The sequence below is a fragment of the Uloborus diversus genome, chromosome 4 (genome assembly GCF_026930045.1).
Source record: "Uloborus diversus isolate 005 chromosome 4, Udiv.v.3.1, whole genome shotgun sequence".
Classification (NCBI taxonomy): Eukaryota; Metazoa; Arthropoda; class Arachnida; order Araneae; family Uloboridae; genus Uloborus; species Uloborus diversus.
Window position 1 is genome coordinate 150,046,549 of NC_072734.1, and position 15,756 is coordinate 150,062,304.

Here is a 15,756-nt window from a genome sequence, read left to right on the forward strand (position 1 = left end):
CTACAACAATTTTAAAGATTTTGCTTCCTAAAAATGTTCTAAAAAAAATTCCTCCACAACACTTTCGCACACTCAGCTATTTCCATTCTGATTGATCCCTTTCGAAATATAAACAAGCAAACACATTTATTTAAACTTTGCTGCCAAAGAAACCTCAACCATTAAGTTTCAAACTGTCCCAAGTCGCAGAATCCCCTTTTTCTCCTTCGGCAAATTCCCCCTTAAATCCCAACCAGAAGAGATAGATAATCCCTCCTCAATAAGTTACCTCTACCACTACCCCTACAAAAATAACCGTTTCCCTGCCTCATAACCTCTTTTGCTCTGAATTCTAAAGAAAAGCAAAAGGTTTCCCTTCACTTCTTATCGTTTTTTTTTTTTTTTTTTTTATTTGGCAGACGATCGACTGGTCCGGTTGAAAGAAATAAAAAATTAAAAGGCAGCAAAAGTTCCAATCCAACAACATCTCATTGAAGAGCTCGACAAGAGAGAAGAGGACAAACTAACGGGGTTTCTTTTCCCCTACTCCCACAACGACATCTACCTCGAAACTTTTTCTTCTTCCATCGCTTTTTCTCCGTCTTTTTTTTCTTCTGTGACTCTCTCTTTCAGTTTTTCTTCCAGGTGAATCAAGAGGCCTCGTCTCTTTCTGGGATGTGCAGAAGGTTGGGAATTGTGGGATGAGGAAGGAGTGTGTGAGGAGTAGTAGCACGGAGTTTTCGGTCTTTTAGAAGAGCTATGGATGGTGCGACAACCAGATACTCTTGGCTTCGGGCTTCCGTTATTTTCCTCGTTATTTTACAGGGTAAGAATTGTTCATTAATGTTTTTTTTAATTGCTTTATGTAGTAATTTTTGTCGACCTCATGTTTACACTTTCGCCTATGCGGTTCATATTTAAAACCACATGGTTTTGTTTATATTGTTGTTTAATTGTTGTTCCAAAGGTTTACTGATCGCAACTAAGTTTAACAGTTCTAGAAAATATAGCTTTCTGTTTTCGTTATTTTCCTCGTTGTTTTAAAGGTTAAGAAACATTTATAATCACTCCTTTAATAGTTTTATGTAATAAAGTTTGCCTGTACTATGTTGAAACTTTTGCCTATACGCTACACATTAACCACCACATGGTTTTGTTTACATTGTCTTTTAATTATCAGTTCAGAAAATTAACCCATCACACACAAATTTTAAATTGCAAAAAAAATATGGTTTTGTGTTTCCGTTACTTTCCTCGTTATTTTACCTGGTGATAAATATAAATTAACACTCTTTTAATAGCTTTTATGTAATATTTTTTCCTCAATTATGTTAACATTTTCTCCCATTTAAGAAACACTAACCACCATATGGTTTTGTTTTTAATATCATCCAGCTATAGATTCAGAAAATTAACTAATTTCATCTAAGTTTTAAATTGCTAGACAATTAAGTTTCGTTTTATCGTTATTTTCCTCGTTATTTTACCGTGTAAAGTTCTTTTTTAACTCTTCTCTAATTTATTTATGCAATAATTATTGTTTATGTCATGCCTACATTTTCCCCTGTATAGCACACATTTATAACGGCAGGGTTTTGTTTTTAATTTCGATTAATTGTCAGTCCAGAAAATTAACTGATCACAACTAAGTTTTAAACTAATCTTTAGAAAATATGTATATTGTAAAATTAAGAATATTTTATTCACAGAAACACTGTAGTACTGTCTGACCACGGATTGCATGGAAAGACAAACATCCATTTTACAGCCGGAAATGGAGCAATCTATTTTTTTTAGCGATGCCAGCTTTTGCAGAAGCAAAGTCTCATTCAAATGAGCGGAATACCGGCATCAAATTTTTACTTTCAACCCTCAGTCAAATAGATTAGTCTTGTCTGGACGTTTGAAAATTCTATACAATCCGTGGTTGGACAGTAGTGTAATTAATTTGTCTATATCGTGTAATATCATACAACTTTTATTACAACTTGAATTCCATTCATTTCATATTTTTAAAACACTTTCCAGTTATACTCACAACTTTTAGTTGGAACCTATAATGAAGTTCCTTCTGAAGTTAAGTGAATTTAGATGCATAATTGTGGTTTTATAATAATACTGAAACATCACAGATCAGTGTAAACAAACATCATAAGGACAAAGCATCGTATTTTACCTTTCTACTTTTGGTGAAATTGTTGCCAGTTTAAATAAAAAACTAAGTGAAACTGCATTTTAAGTAGTAGGGGAATGTGGGGCAAAGGAAAATACGGGGGAAAGGGAAAAAGTAGAAATTTACTCTGTTGATAGCTCTACCTATTTAATGACATTTGAACTACAAAGTAACACATGTAGTTTATTGAATAATTATATTAGATCATTTATTAAATCATTTACGTATTCTTTTATTAATTAATTCATTTACATTCCTTCATTTTGTAATTCACTCGTTTATTAATTAACTTATTTTCTCATTCATTCAATAATTCATTTAAACATTTATTTTTACATATCGTTGCCTCAGAGCAACAGTAAGATATCTAATCTCAAAAATATCACTAAGATATCTTACGGTTGCTCTCAGGCGACAATATACTAATATTTTTTTACTATTTTTTTTTTCGTTTATTGCTTCATTTATCTATTTATTCATTCATCGTATTAGTTACTCATCCACTTGATCAAAAATATTTTTAACAATTAAATGTGAAAAGAATTCATTCGAAAAATATTTACTTTGCCCCATGAAAAATAAGAGCTGAAAATTTCCACTTTCTTTTTCAAGGTACTAATTGACTTTAAAGAAGAAAAGAAAAACGTTCCGATTCAAGTGTTGTTTAAAATATACTGCTCTTTCTTTATGTAGTGTAGTTTTCAAAACAAAATTCCATTTCTTCATTTTGGAAATAGTAAGTTATCGTAACAATCACTTTGGTCCACATTCCCTTACATTTGTCTTATTTAAAACAATCAAAATCAATGTAGTAGAAAGAATAAAAATGGTATACATTTTTAAATACCTTTGAATCAAACCATTCTACAGTTAAAGGCAACATCAGCTCTGTATTAAAAATTGATATTCTTATTCGTAAACGAATGAAAACACTCAAAGTTCAAAAATAAACAAAAATCTGATCGTTAAAAAATGCGAAGTTTTACCTTAAATTTGCAGTTGCAGCTAAAAATTTAATTTTTCTGCTTTTTTTTTTTTTTTTTTTTTTTTTTTTTTTTTTTTTTTTTTTTTTTTTGCATGCTGTAACTGAAATATTTTGAAAAGAAAGTTGTGTCGTTAAAGAAACAAAAATAAATAAATAAGAAGTTTGTAAATTAAGGACTCACTAAAAGTTGTCTTTGTTTGACGTTAGGTACAATATCAATTAAACAAATGTTTAAACGCTATGTGAATTTTCCCAATCAGGGGCTCGTTAATGAACGTTACATTTATTTATTTACTTGCATGTATTTATTTATTTTAGTGATTGCTGCAATAATCATGATGTTAATGGATTGCTATATTTTCATAAGCTAAATTGTTGACACTTTTGCATATATTTATTTCTTTAAAAAGCAATATTGTGCAACCAAACTGCTGTGTTCAACATCGATAAAAATCAAAAAATATCGATCACACTGAATTTGTATTTTGTGTGAAAATTTACGTAACATTAATTATAAATTGCCTTGTACATTTTTTTCTATAGTGTCTACTACATTTGTACACATTAAATTAATTGCGCATATTTTGTTTTTCTCTTTTGAACATTTTTTGGTTTATTTCAAGTAAAAAGATCATTTTATTTTGAGTACTTCTTTTAGTTTTAAAAGCATTCATTTACTTGACTCTTCTTCTTTGTTAGCGAGAATGTATTTTTTTTAATCCTTGAAAGTTCTTTTGAGCAATTATTAATACATCTGTTACAATAGAATTTCTCTGGATCAAATATATTAAATTTAAAGTGGAATTTGGAAAATTATTAAATAATATAGCATTTCTTAAATTGAATTATTATATTTTAGATTCTCATGTTCTTCCGTTTTGTTATTCATAGGAATGATTGCGAAAATTTTCAAAATTAAAAGATAGATTTCAATGCTTTTGGAAACGCTTTAAGAAAAGAATTGGTACTCAGGAAGAATTTTAAAAACTTATTTCGAATTGAAATGATCTAATAATGCATTTTACAATGGTGAAATCTATCAAATTAGCAAAACAAAATAAATCATGGAAGAATATATAACATATTTTTGATTTTCTTAAACGTAGTATACCTGTTTTTAAAACGTTTAAAACAGGCTTCCCTTTAAAAAAATTAGGGGGGTGGCGTGGAGTTGAGTGCTACCACAAGCATTTTTAACTTCGCTTGGTTTCAAAAAAAAGTTTAAATAAAAAAAAAATCAGAATATTAATATTAAAATTTTGTATGTTAGAAGGTTTTTTAAAAACCATGCTAAGTTTCTTTCATGTAAATAAAATTATCGAATAGAAGTTTTTTATTATTATTAGTGTTGTTATTATTTTTTTAAACGTGACTTTATAGTAAATTCAACTTCAGAATAGTAGCTTTTCCTTTTTTTATTTTTCTATTCCCAAATTGTAAACATACATTTTAAAACTACATTCACATTGTTAGCCCAAGATAGTGCAAAAATATTGCAGACTTATCTTTTGTTTTCCTAATTGAAAAGTAGATTTGTTCTTTCTAATATTTATTGCACGAAATTAATCGATATTTTATTGCATCATTAATTATTGGTGGTTGTCAATTGCATGATATAAAATTTAAAAACGAATAAAATATGAAACTTTTTTTATTCTTTTATGTAGACGAAAAATGCCCCATGTTTTAAAAAACACGGGAGGATCAGGTAGGCTTTCTTTGAAGTGAAATTGAAAAAGATGTTAGCTCGATATACGGTTAATATCGCACTTGCGATCTTTCAAGAGGCGTGCTTAACAAAGAACTTTTTTTTCAAATCCATTGAAATTCAACCATGTAGATTTTCATTTTACAATGGGTGAATATCAGAGTTGAGTTTTAAAAAATCTGCTTTTTCTTGGTTGTTCTGGGTTCCTAACACAGCGCCTTTCCTTCGGATAAAGCATACTCAAGTAGCCCACCAAATCCTTAACAGTCAAGTGCTATAAAAAATTCGACTGGTTAAACATAAAAAAAAAAAGCCAAAAGAGGGCAAACCTTAGGAGAGTTGAATAAAATTAGCGCGAAGTGCCTATATAGATTACAAGGCAAGATGAAAAAGTTTGAAACGTATGATCTATGTCAATCCAGGCCCATTATTACCTTTGTAGTCTAGAAAGTTTTTGAATTTAACATATGTTAGATTTCGGAAATACGTTAAAGGTCATCAACTGTCGTAAGGGGAATCATTGTTAATTTCAATGCAAACTCAAGTGATGTTATGATTTGGTGGACACATGGCGCTATATTGTCGGGCTTTTGGTCGCCAAGTTTTTTCTTCAACTTGGCGAGAAATTTTGCGGATTTTTTTTTTATGCCAGATTTCTGAAATGTTCAACCGGGACACCAGAAAGTCCCCTCCCCTCCCCCCCCCCCCCCGAGCATAGCTAATATTCAAAAGGGTATACACCTGTGTCTCGTTTTTGAAGAGTTTCATAGGGCAGTTCATTCTCATTGCTATCAATAAATGGTTACTAATTATGAAACTAAAACAGGCGTAATAACAAGAAGTTCCATCCAAAACTAAACAAGAATACTTACCCGTATATCAATATCATCTTTCTAGTATCTGATAAACATTCCCAAAATTAACTAAACTTGCAAATTATTTCTAAAACAACTTATTAACATTATGAGCTGATTTCTAAAAATAAAAGATGCATCGCTCATCTAAAGAAACAGATGCGTGAAAATAAATAAACAAACAAATTAAGTAATATCACCTTTTACCTATAGCAAGTAATATATTACTTTCCTTTAAAAAAATACATAATCGCTTTCAAAAAGAATTAAAAATAATAAGCTTGTTAAAATAAATACATTATATTAACAAAAAAAATCGTTTGTTTTTCCCCTGTTGCCAAAAAATTATTTTAAAAAAAGGACAAATGTACTTTAATAAATAAATAAACGACAATAAAATGTCGACTTAAAAGAAAAAATGTACATCATCAAAAAAAATCGTTTACCCTTATCTTTATGTTAAAACATAAAAGATTTCTAATTTCTCCGATAAAAATTGAATAAATAAATTAAAACTTTATAGTGAAAATAAAAACTAATCATGTCAACAATAATTATTTGATAGCAAAAGAGTACGACTGCGGAGACGGAGTCAATTTATTTTGGGGTTAAGGAGTCAGAGACAGGAGTTGAAGGTTTTTAATTCAAGGACTCGGAGTCGGAGTCGTTCCCTTTCCTTCAAAGTCTGCAACTCTACCAATGTTTGTGGAGTCGGAGTTGGACTTACTTTGGGATAAATGAGTCGGAGTTGAAGTTGAGGACTTTAAATTTCCAAGAGTGGGAGTCAGTCATTTTCCCATCATGTCTAAATTTTTTTCCAAAGCTACGAAGCCAGAATCGGAGTCGGGGAGTGGAAGTCCGACTAATTTTTGGGTACAGAAGTCGGAATCGACGGATCTATAATTCTTGGAGTCGAAATTTTTGTCTAAAATTGAAAGTGAGAAAAGGTGCTCAGGTTGTCATCCTTCACGGGCTGTATTTCGGGACAGTTTTTTTTTTTTTTTGATTATGTTTTTCTTTTCATGAATTGTCATGGACTATACTGAAAAGAGTTAAGGAATGAAAAAAACAGCGAATATTAAGAAAGGTATCACGAAAAAAACTCTCAAAGACTGTAAGTAAAGAATAATCATACTAATAAAACAAAAAGATTTTTTTTTAAGAATGAGCTGGCTAAATAAGGCACTGGATCTTTACTGCGTTTTAAGCCAGTATAAAAATAATCATAATAATCATACTAATAAAACAAAAAGATTTTTTTTAAGAATGAGCTGGCTAAATAAGACACTGGATCTTTACTGCGTTTTAGGATGTAAAGAGTTGCGTCAGAGGTCTTTAACTTGGGCTGAACGAAATTACATGTGATTAACTCGAACTTGGACAGGGGTTTACAAGTGCTCACTATTTGCTAAATCAAAATGTTTACAGGTAGTGCTCGTGAAATAACAAACAAATGTTTTATTGGTAGCTTTTGGGAATTTTTCATTAAGCTATTCAATTTATTAAACCAATAAAAAACTGTTTAGCTACCTTGTATTTCATTGAGATGCTTGCATTGCGATGAAATAAATATACAAAAATAGTTTTCTAAATTTAAGTGGGAAAAGGTTTCTACAAGAAAACGGTAAGCTCAAAAGGTTCCCTAAAGTGTAAAGAGTTACATTTTAGGAAACCTTTACACGTAGGGAAATACTTCTTGGTTAATCTACAGCAATATGATGTATCTAGATTCCGTTTTTAGCCTACTTTCCCAGTAAAAGTCAGAGAAAGAAGAAAAAAGCATGAAAGAAGGCTTGATGCATCTTAAAAATATCCCGAAAAACAAAAAAAGTCAAAAATAAATAAAATAGTTAGATAAATATTGAAAAATTAAAAATTGGAAAGTAGGGTATTGAGATGGGGAAAAATGTCTGTCGGTCTGTCTGTCTGTCGGTCCTTCTGTCTGTCCCCCCCCCCTAATAACTTCTGAATGAATAGTCCGATTCAAACAAACTTTTTTTTTTGTTCGAAAGGTCTCAGCGAGTAAACCTCATTCCATATTTCACATTTTGATTTGAACTATTTTTTGTTCAATTTTGAACAGTTCAAAAAAACTTAACATTAGCGCCTACGAGAAAATTCAACTATAAATCCTGAACGAAGAGGCGAATCGGCTTCATAAAAATTTTGCAGGAAAAAGCTTTTGATGAACATGTACCGAAGATACCTTTTTTTGATTTCAACAATTTTCCGTTCAATTTTGAACAATTCAAATCCCTTAACATTAGCGCCTACGGGGAAACTGAAAGTCAATGTAGATTCCGTACTTGAAGGCGGATTTACTTCAAACAAATTTTGTTGGAAACAGCTCTTGACGCCAAACTCCAGACTCCGACTCCGAGAATTAAGGAGCACCTGACTCCGACTCGACTCCTGTACCCGATAATTAATCGGACTCCGACTCTGACTTCATAGCTTTGACAAAAATTTATACACGGAGGACAGATGACTGACTCTGATTTTTGGATATTCGACTCCGACTCCTTTATCCCAAAATGAGATTGACTCCGACTCCGCAGCTATGGTTTTAACTGTGAAATAATTATAGTTGATATGACTTGTTTTTATTTTGACGCTAAAGTTTTAATTTAGGCATTCAGTTTTCGGCGCATAAACTCGAAGTCATTCATGTTTCTACATAAAGATATACGCAGCTGTTTTGTTTAAAAAAGCTGCTTTTTTTAAGATAAGTGAGGAATATTTTATTCCTAGAAATCAGCTTAAAATATTTAAAAAATATTTTTGAAACAATCTGCGATTTTAGCTATTTTTGAGAACATTGATCAGGTACTAGAAAGTAATATGGGTATATGGGAAATTAGGCTAGTTTAGTTCTAGACAGAACTTATTGTTTACAAGAAAATTACGAGGGTTACGCCTTGTAGATTAGTGAGGAACTCAAGAAAGGTTTTTTTTTTTCTTGCATTCTCAATGCACATGAAACAAACATATATTTTTATCAAACAATTAATCAGAATATTATTTATTTGCTTCAAAGTTCAAATAAAAACCGCTAACAACACATGACGAAAAGGAAGTCATATTTAAAATTGCCTTTACAAAAAATTTTGGAAAGGGTTAAATCCTCCTAAAAGTGCCTACTCGGTTGATGATATTTAAAACCGTTTTTAGGAAAGATAGAGTTAGAGGGTATTGTGATGAAATATATTCTTTAAACGGTCATTTAAAAAGAGATTACGCCCTTAAGAGTTTAGGAAAAAAAATTCCGTTACTCAGAAAGTAAATGTAGTTATTTAATATTTTTCTGTGACTTGAACTAAATTCGTTTGACAAAAAATATAACAAAACATTTGCTTAAGAATACAACTTTTTATGAATCCTAAATGTATAATATAAACTGTAGAGACGCAAAATCATGCTGGGTGAAAATATTCTCTTCATTTACCTTATTTTTGAATATTTTTCTTTAATCAACGAACAGTGACCAAAATTTCCTGCAGTGTAATATATTTGAGAATGTCACACGAGTAACTTTATTTTCTTCGCGCATTTCCCAAAAACGAAAACTCAAAAAACATCGCCAAAAGAGAAACATTTTCTCACATCTCGCCCATTTCAAACCTAATTTTATTCTGCCTCCCTTTTTTTTCGAGCAATTCACATTTTCTCTCTTCAGAGTAATTTTCTACATATTCACCCTTAAGTTACGCCATAAACATTTTAATGGATACCTTTTCAAACTTTCCTCTAATATTAAGGAAATGGACCCCACGTCGCGTGAATTTATTATCATTATGTCCATTAATACGATCGCACGACGAAAGATAAAATTCATGTGCCCATAGCAGTTAGTATGTGTATATAAAAGGTACGATGAATAAGAATGTTTTTATTTCTTAAGGACTGTTGCATAATCTAAAGGAAAGCACTTCGGAATGTAAAGTAGTCATTGATGTTTTCTATGTTCTTCGGAGGTTTTATTTAAGTTATAAAATTTTGATGATAAATAAAGTATTTACATTTACAATACTTTAAGTTCTCCATGAATTTGAGGAAAGAGAAGAGTAAAGTAATTTTTTGAAAGTTTTATAGCCTTGCAAGATTTTTTTTCTCGTATAAATTTTTATCCAATGTCTAACTATAATTTTTATTTTTCTTTCACCGAAAACCTTATGATATCCATATCTTTTTAAGTCATGCCATAGTTGTACCAGTTATACAGGGTCCATTATGAAAGTAATGAGCATTTACTGGCAAAATATATTTATTGATCGTAATTTGTCCAAAGTTCAATATTCTTCAAAATACATTCCTCCTGCATCAATACACTTGCGGAGACGTGTTTGCTACGCCTGAAAGGCACCCTGAAACTCTTCCAAGGGAATGCCTCTCAGGAACGTTGTAACATGGTGTTGGATGTTTCCCAAGGTTCCCCAATGTTTTCCTTTCTTCTATCTCTCTCCCTTGAGTCGCGGAAACAAAAAGAAGTCACATGGAGCTAAGTAGGGACTGTAAGGTGGTGAGGGATCACCGGGGGGGGGGGGGTGACATCCATAACGGGGTTCGTCGGCGACCTCCTCCTGGCTCTCTTTGAATGCCTTGTGCCACTTCCCAGACTGTGATCTTGAAATGCAATCGTCCTTGAAGGCTTCTTGCAGCATCTGGAATGTTTTGGTTGCATTTTTTCCAAACCTCACGCAAAACTTTATGGCGTATCATTGTTCAAGCGAACGCTCCATTGCGTTATGTTACAAAAGTTGAAAACATACTTCAAGCGGAGGCACTTATCTCCGCTCACACTGCTCGAAAGCAACTGACGACTGGATGCATTGAAAGGGCATATCCCGCACCACATTTCCCAGCCGGTTTTACCGTGCTGCCATCTATCGTCGCGTCACAATAACATTATGCTCATTACTTTCATAATGGACCCTGTATATTTTGATCAAATACAATTTCAAATTTAACGTACTACAACATGCAGTAGCGTCATTCTGTCAAGGAATATTGTTTTCTTTTTTTTTTCTTTTTTTGTGGGGCGGGTGTTCCTTGAAACCCCGAAACAGGTATCTGCAATCGAAATTTGAATTTTCAATGTACTTAATGTAATATGTACTTAGCGAATGATTCCTAAATGTTGACTCAGGAAACAAAAAAAGAAAAAAAAATGGAGGGGGAAAAATCTTTAAATCAAAACTGCACATGTAAAGTTGGCAGTCACTCTATGGAAACTCTTTATTTCTCCGAAGGGAGGTGAGGGAGATTGTGACAGCAGGTAATAGATCGAGATTTACTCGGTAGGTAATGGAGAGATCTTGACAAAACGAGTTCTAATTAATTTGTATATCTTAAGTCTTGGTTGAACAAAATACTATTTTTTGGGGGGGGGGTACTATTTTTTATATTATTATTACTACTGTTATACATTTTTTGCATACGCTGTTGCGTGCTTATTACTCATCTGGGCAGGATTAGAGTCCAATTTTTCTGGATTGCCATGGTTTCTTCTCAACGCCAGGAAATTTCGGTACAAAGTTCCCGACTGCTGTCAAATACAGGAGGCAATGAGGGCCAATGCTCAAGGACCTAGAAATCAAGAAGGAAATACACTCAAACCTGTTTTTTTTTTTTTTTTTTTTTTTTTTTTTTTTTTGAGCAATCACGATTGCTTATTGTTCTCACTAGACCGTTTTTGGCGTCCGTGCCTTTTTCAGCTTGGACCAGGCCTGCAGCACCACCGTCCACCGGCGGCGGCGCGGCTGGTCCTGAGCACTGTCCCCCGGAATCCACTTTTGCTGGGCGGTGGCGTCCATGTCCCACACACACGAACGCCTACACACACACACACACACACGAACGCCTACACACACACACACGAACGCCTACACACACACACACGAACGCCTACACACACACACACACGAACGCCTACACACACACACACACACGAACGCCTACACACACACGCGAACACCTACACGCACACGCACGTACACAACACTCACTCACACACATGCATACATACACTTACGCACCCACGCACCCACACACATGCGCCTACACAAACACACACGCTCGTGATTGCGAAAAACATAATTTGAATTCAAGATGCCAAAAATTCAATTTTTTTTTTTTTTTTTGAGCAATCACGATTGTTTATTGCTTTCATTTGACTGTTTTTGGCGTGCTATCATTTTATTTTCCCACCGCTACCCTCTGCACCATCACCGTCGACCGGCTCCTCACGATGCAGCTCCTATAGCGAAAGCCGTCTCCAGGTTGCATCCATGTCCTACACACATGCGCATACATACACAACTACACACATGCACACACATACACCTACGCACACATACACACAACTACCCACACATTCATGCCTGCACACAGACACAAACACATATGCCTACACACACATACACATACCCCCCACACACATTCATACACACAACTACCCACACACTTATGCCAGCAAACAGACACAAACACACATGCCTACAGACACATAACCCTTCACACAAAAAAACATACCCCACACACAAACATACACACCTACATACACACACTCGTGATAGCGAAAAACATAATTTGAATTCAAGATGTCAAAATTCAAATTAATTTTTTTTTTTTTTTTTTTTTTTTTGAGCAATCACGATTGCTTATTGTTCTCACTTGACTGTTTTGATGTCCTTTCATTTTATTTTCCCACCGCCACCCTCTGCAGCATCACCGTCGACCGGGTCCTCACGATGCTGCTCCTATAGCGAAAGCCGTCTCCAGGTTGCATCCATGTCCTACACACACGTGCATACATACACAACTACACACACACGCGCACACAAGCACACACACACGCACAAACACATACACACACATACACCTACACACATACACAAACACATACACACAATTACCCACACATTCATGCCTGCACATAGAGACAAACACATATGCCTACACACACATACCACATACACAACTACACACATACGCACGCACACACACAAACACATACACACATACACCTACATACACCTACACAAACACATACACACAACTACACAAACACACATGCCTACACACATATACATACACAACTACACACATGCACACACATACACCTACGCACACATACACACAACTACCCACACATTCATGCCTGCACACAGACACAAACACATATGCCTACACACACATACACATACCCCCCACACACATTCATACACACAACTACCCACACACTTATGCCAGCAAACAGACACAAACACACATGCCTACAGACACATAACCCTTCACACAAAAAAACATACCCCACACACAAACATACACACCTACATACACACACTCGTGATAGCGAAAAACATAATTTGAATTCAAGATGTCAAAATTCAAATTAATTTTTTTTTTTTTTTTTTTTTTTTTTTGAGCAATCACGATTGCTTATTGTTCTCACTTGACTGTTTTGATGTCCTTTCATTTTATTTTCCCACCGCCACCCTCTGCAGCATCACCGTCGACCGGGTCCTCACGATGCTGCTCCTATAGCGAAAGCCGTCTCCAGGTTGCATCCATGTCCTACACACACGTGCATACATACACAACTACACACACACGCGCACACAAGCACACACACGCACAAACACATACACACACATACACCTACACACATACACAAACACATACACACAATTACCCACACATTCATGCCTGCACATAGAGACAAACACATATGCCTACACACACATACCACATACACAACTACACACATACGCACGCACACACACAAACACATACACACATACACCTACATACACCTACACAAACACATACACACAACTACACAAACACACATGCCTACACACATATACACATACCCCTACACACAAACATACATACCCCCCCCCCCCCCCACACACAAACACACACGCCTACATACTGACACATAATTTCAATTCAAGATGTCAATTTTTTTTTTTTTTTTTTTTTTTTTTTTTTTTTTTTTTTTTTTTTTTTTTTTGTGGCATATGAAAATTTTACACAAATTGGGACTCAACTGAATAACCTATCTTTAAAACGAGTGCTTATTAGTGCAATTTTGAGCGGTTTTTTTTATACGGTCCCTTTTCTACCGTACAAAAACAGGTTTGAATGTGAACCCAATAGCTTAAAGAAGTAGATTACTGTTGTAAGTACGATCTTTACCGTCACAGCGATACTTACAAACATAAGTGGGTGGAATATATTCGTTCCATGACCCGTGAGGTAAAACTTGAAATAAAATCCAGTTACATGTTACAAATGTGCATACATTAAAGTAGAAAAAGTATTATTGAATAATTAGTGTGTGTTTAGACCGTCAATCTTTTATTTCTCCTAGTTAACAATTTAAATTAGCAATTACTAGAAAAAGCAGATTTTTTTAAGCTGGTTAACATTTCTGTATTTCATTACTTAAATATAAGAAACGAAAACATTTTGCTTAAGAAGGCACACATTTTCATAGACAAAATATTTTTGCTTATTCTTCTTTTTTTTTCTTGCCAACTTTCCAGTAAAAATAAAATAAAGAAGTAGAAATAATGAAAAAAAGACGTTAATCCATCGTAAAAATATCGCTGAAAAAAGAAACAAAAAACCAAAAATTCAATATTTTTAAAAAAATTGAAAAATAAAAGATTCTCAATAAGAGTTTTGAGATGGTGAAAATGCATGTCTATCGACCAATCTCTCCCCCCCCCCCCTCACCGTGAAAATATTTTACAGACTAGTCCCGTTTGTAAGATCTCGCAGAGTACACCTCAGTCCAGTATTTTCTATTTATTTGATTTTTTTTTCCAATTTTGAATCGTTCAAAAAATTTCGTAAATATAGATTTTAGATAGCGAATTTTGTTAAAACAATCTATGTTGGAAAAACCTCTTGTTGAGTCATCAAACTTTCATCAAAAATTAAAGTTGAGCCTTAAACAGTTTTTTTTTTTTTTTTTCAAAAAACAGATGTTAGCAATTTTTTTTAATTAAGAATCACCACAGAGTCAAGCCAACATTTTTCTAATGCTATGAGTTTCACTTACGTTGCAACATATTATTATTGGACATGTTTTTCTTTTTTATGTTATACTTCTTTTTTGTGATAAAGGTGAAATTTCGATACATTACTGAAGCTTCAAAAATTAAGAAATGTAGGGAAAGTTATGTCGTAAATTTTTACGATCATTTGTGGGTGTGTTGGCAAATTCAGTGCCAAAAGTGAAATGGCAAAATTGCAGTTTGCTAATATTAGCTAGGTTTTCATTGCAAGAAAACGCTAGCCAGATTTACTTGTAAAATCTCTAAAACAATGTGTCTTGCGTTGGCTGATAACAGAGTTTAGAACTATCTCTTGCGTTTCTCAAAACATTCTGTTTTATGTCACTATAAGTTGGAAACTGAGAAAACAGGTAGAAACTGATCAAAAACTAATCTCATAGGGCAAACTTTTTTTACATAACCTCCTTAACATAATTTCGCTATCATGTGAACTTTAGATTAATATTTAAAAACAATGAGCTTAAGAAGTATAACTTCTAATTTTCCCACATGGTTAAATATACCTATTTTCACCAATTATTTCGGCAAAAAAAGAAGCTTGCAATTTCTTTTACTTAAATAAATTTAAAGTACTGTTTTTTCTCCAAAATTAATTAACATTAGTCATTTTTACGTCACAAAATCTTCTCGTCTTGATAAGTCCAAATTCTATAACTCCGAAAATTTGATGTTAAAGAATACACAAGAGACAATTGTTACTTAAACTCTTATAATATCACTTAACATTATTAATGTACATTTGCAGCATTCATTTTGCAGTTTTCATTCTTTTACTATTATTAATTTATAAAATTTTCAAAAAAGAAACTTAACTTAACAAATTAAATTAACTCATCACTTGATATTACTTGAAGTAGATTAATTTTCCCAGGGTAAACGACTTAATGTGAAGTTGCTACTAATTAAAAAGGAATTCAATATAGGATTAATAAAAAGTAATGCATGCAGTTCATTTACGAATATTAACC

The 15,756-nt window shown here is 33.3% G+C and overlaps 1 protein-coding gene across 1 annotated transcript in view; it reads left to right on the forward strand.

The window, feature by feature from the left end:
• The first annotated feature begins 668 nt into the window (after positions 1-668).
• LOC129221219 (uncharacterized) overlaps positions 669-15,756 on the forward strand; it is a 97,540-nt gene continuing 82,452 nt past the window's right edge. Inside the window, exon 1 of the mRNA XM_054855673.1 lies at positions 669-805. Within this exon, the coding sequence (XP_054711648.1) occupies positions 739-805 (67 nt within the window). The 5' untranslated portion in view covers positions 669-738. The remainder of the gene's footprint in view (positions 806-15,756) is intronic.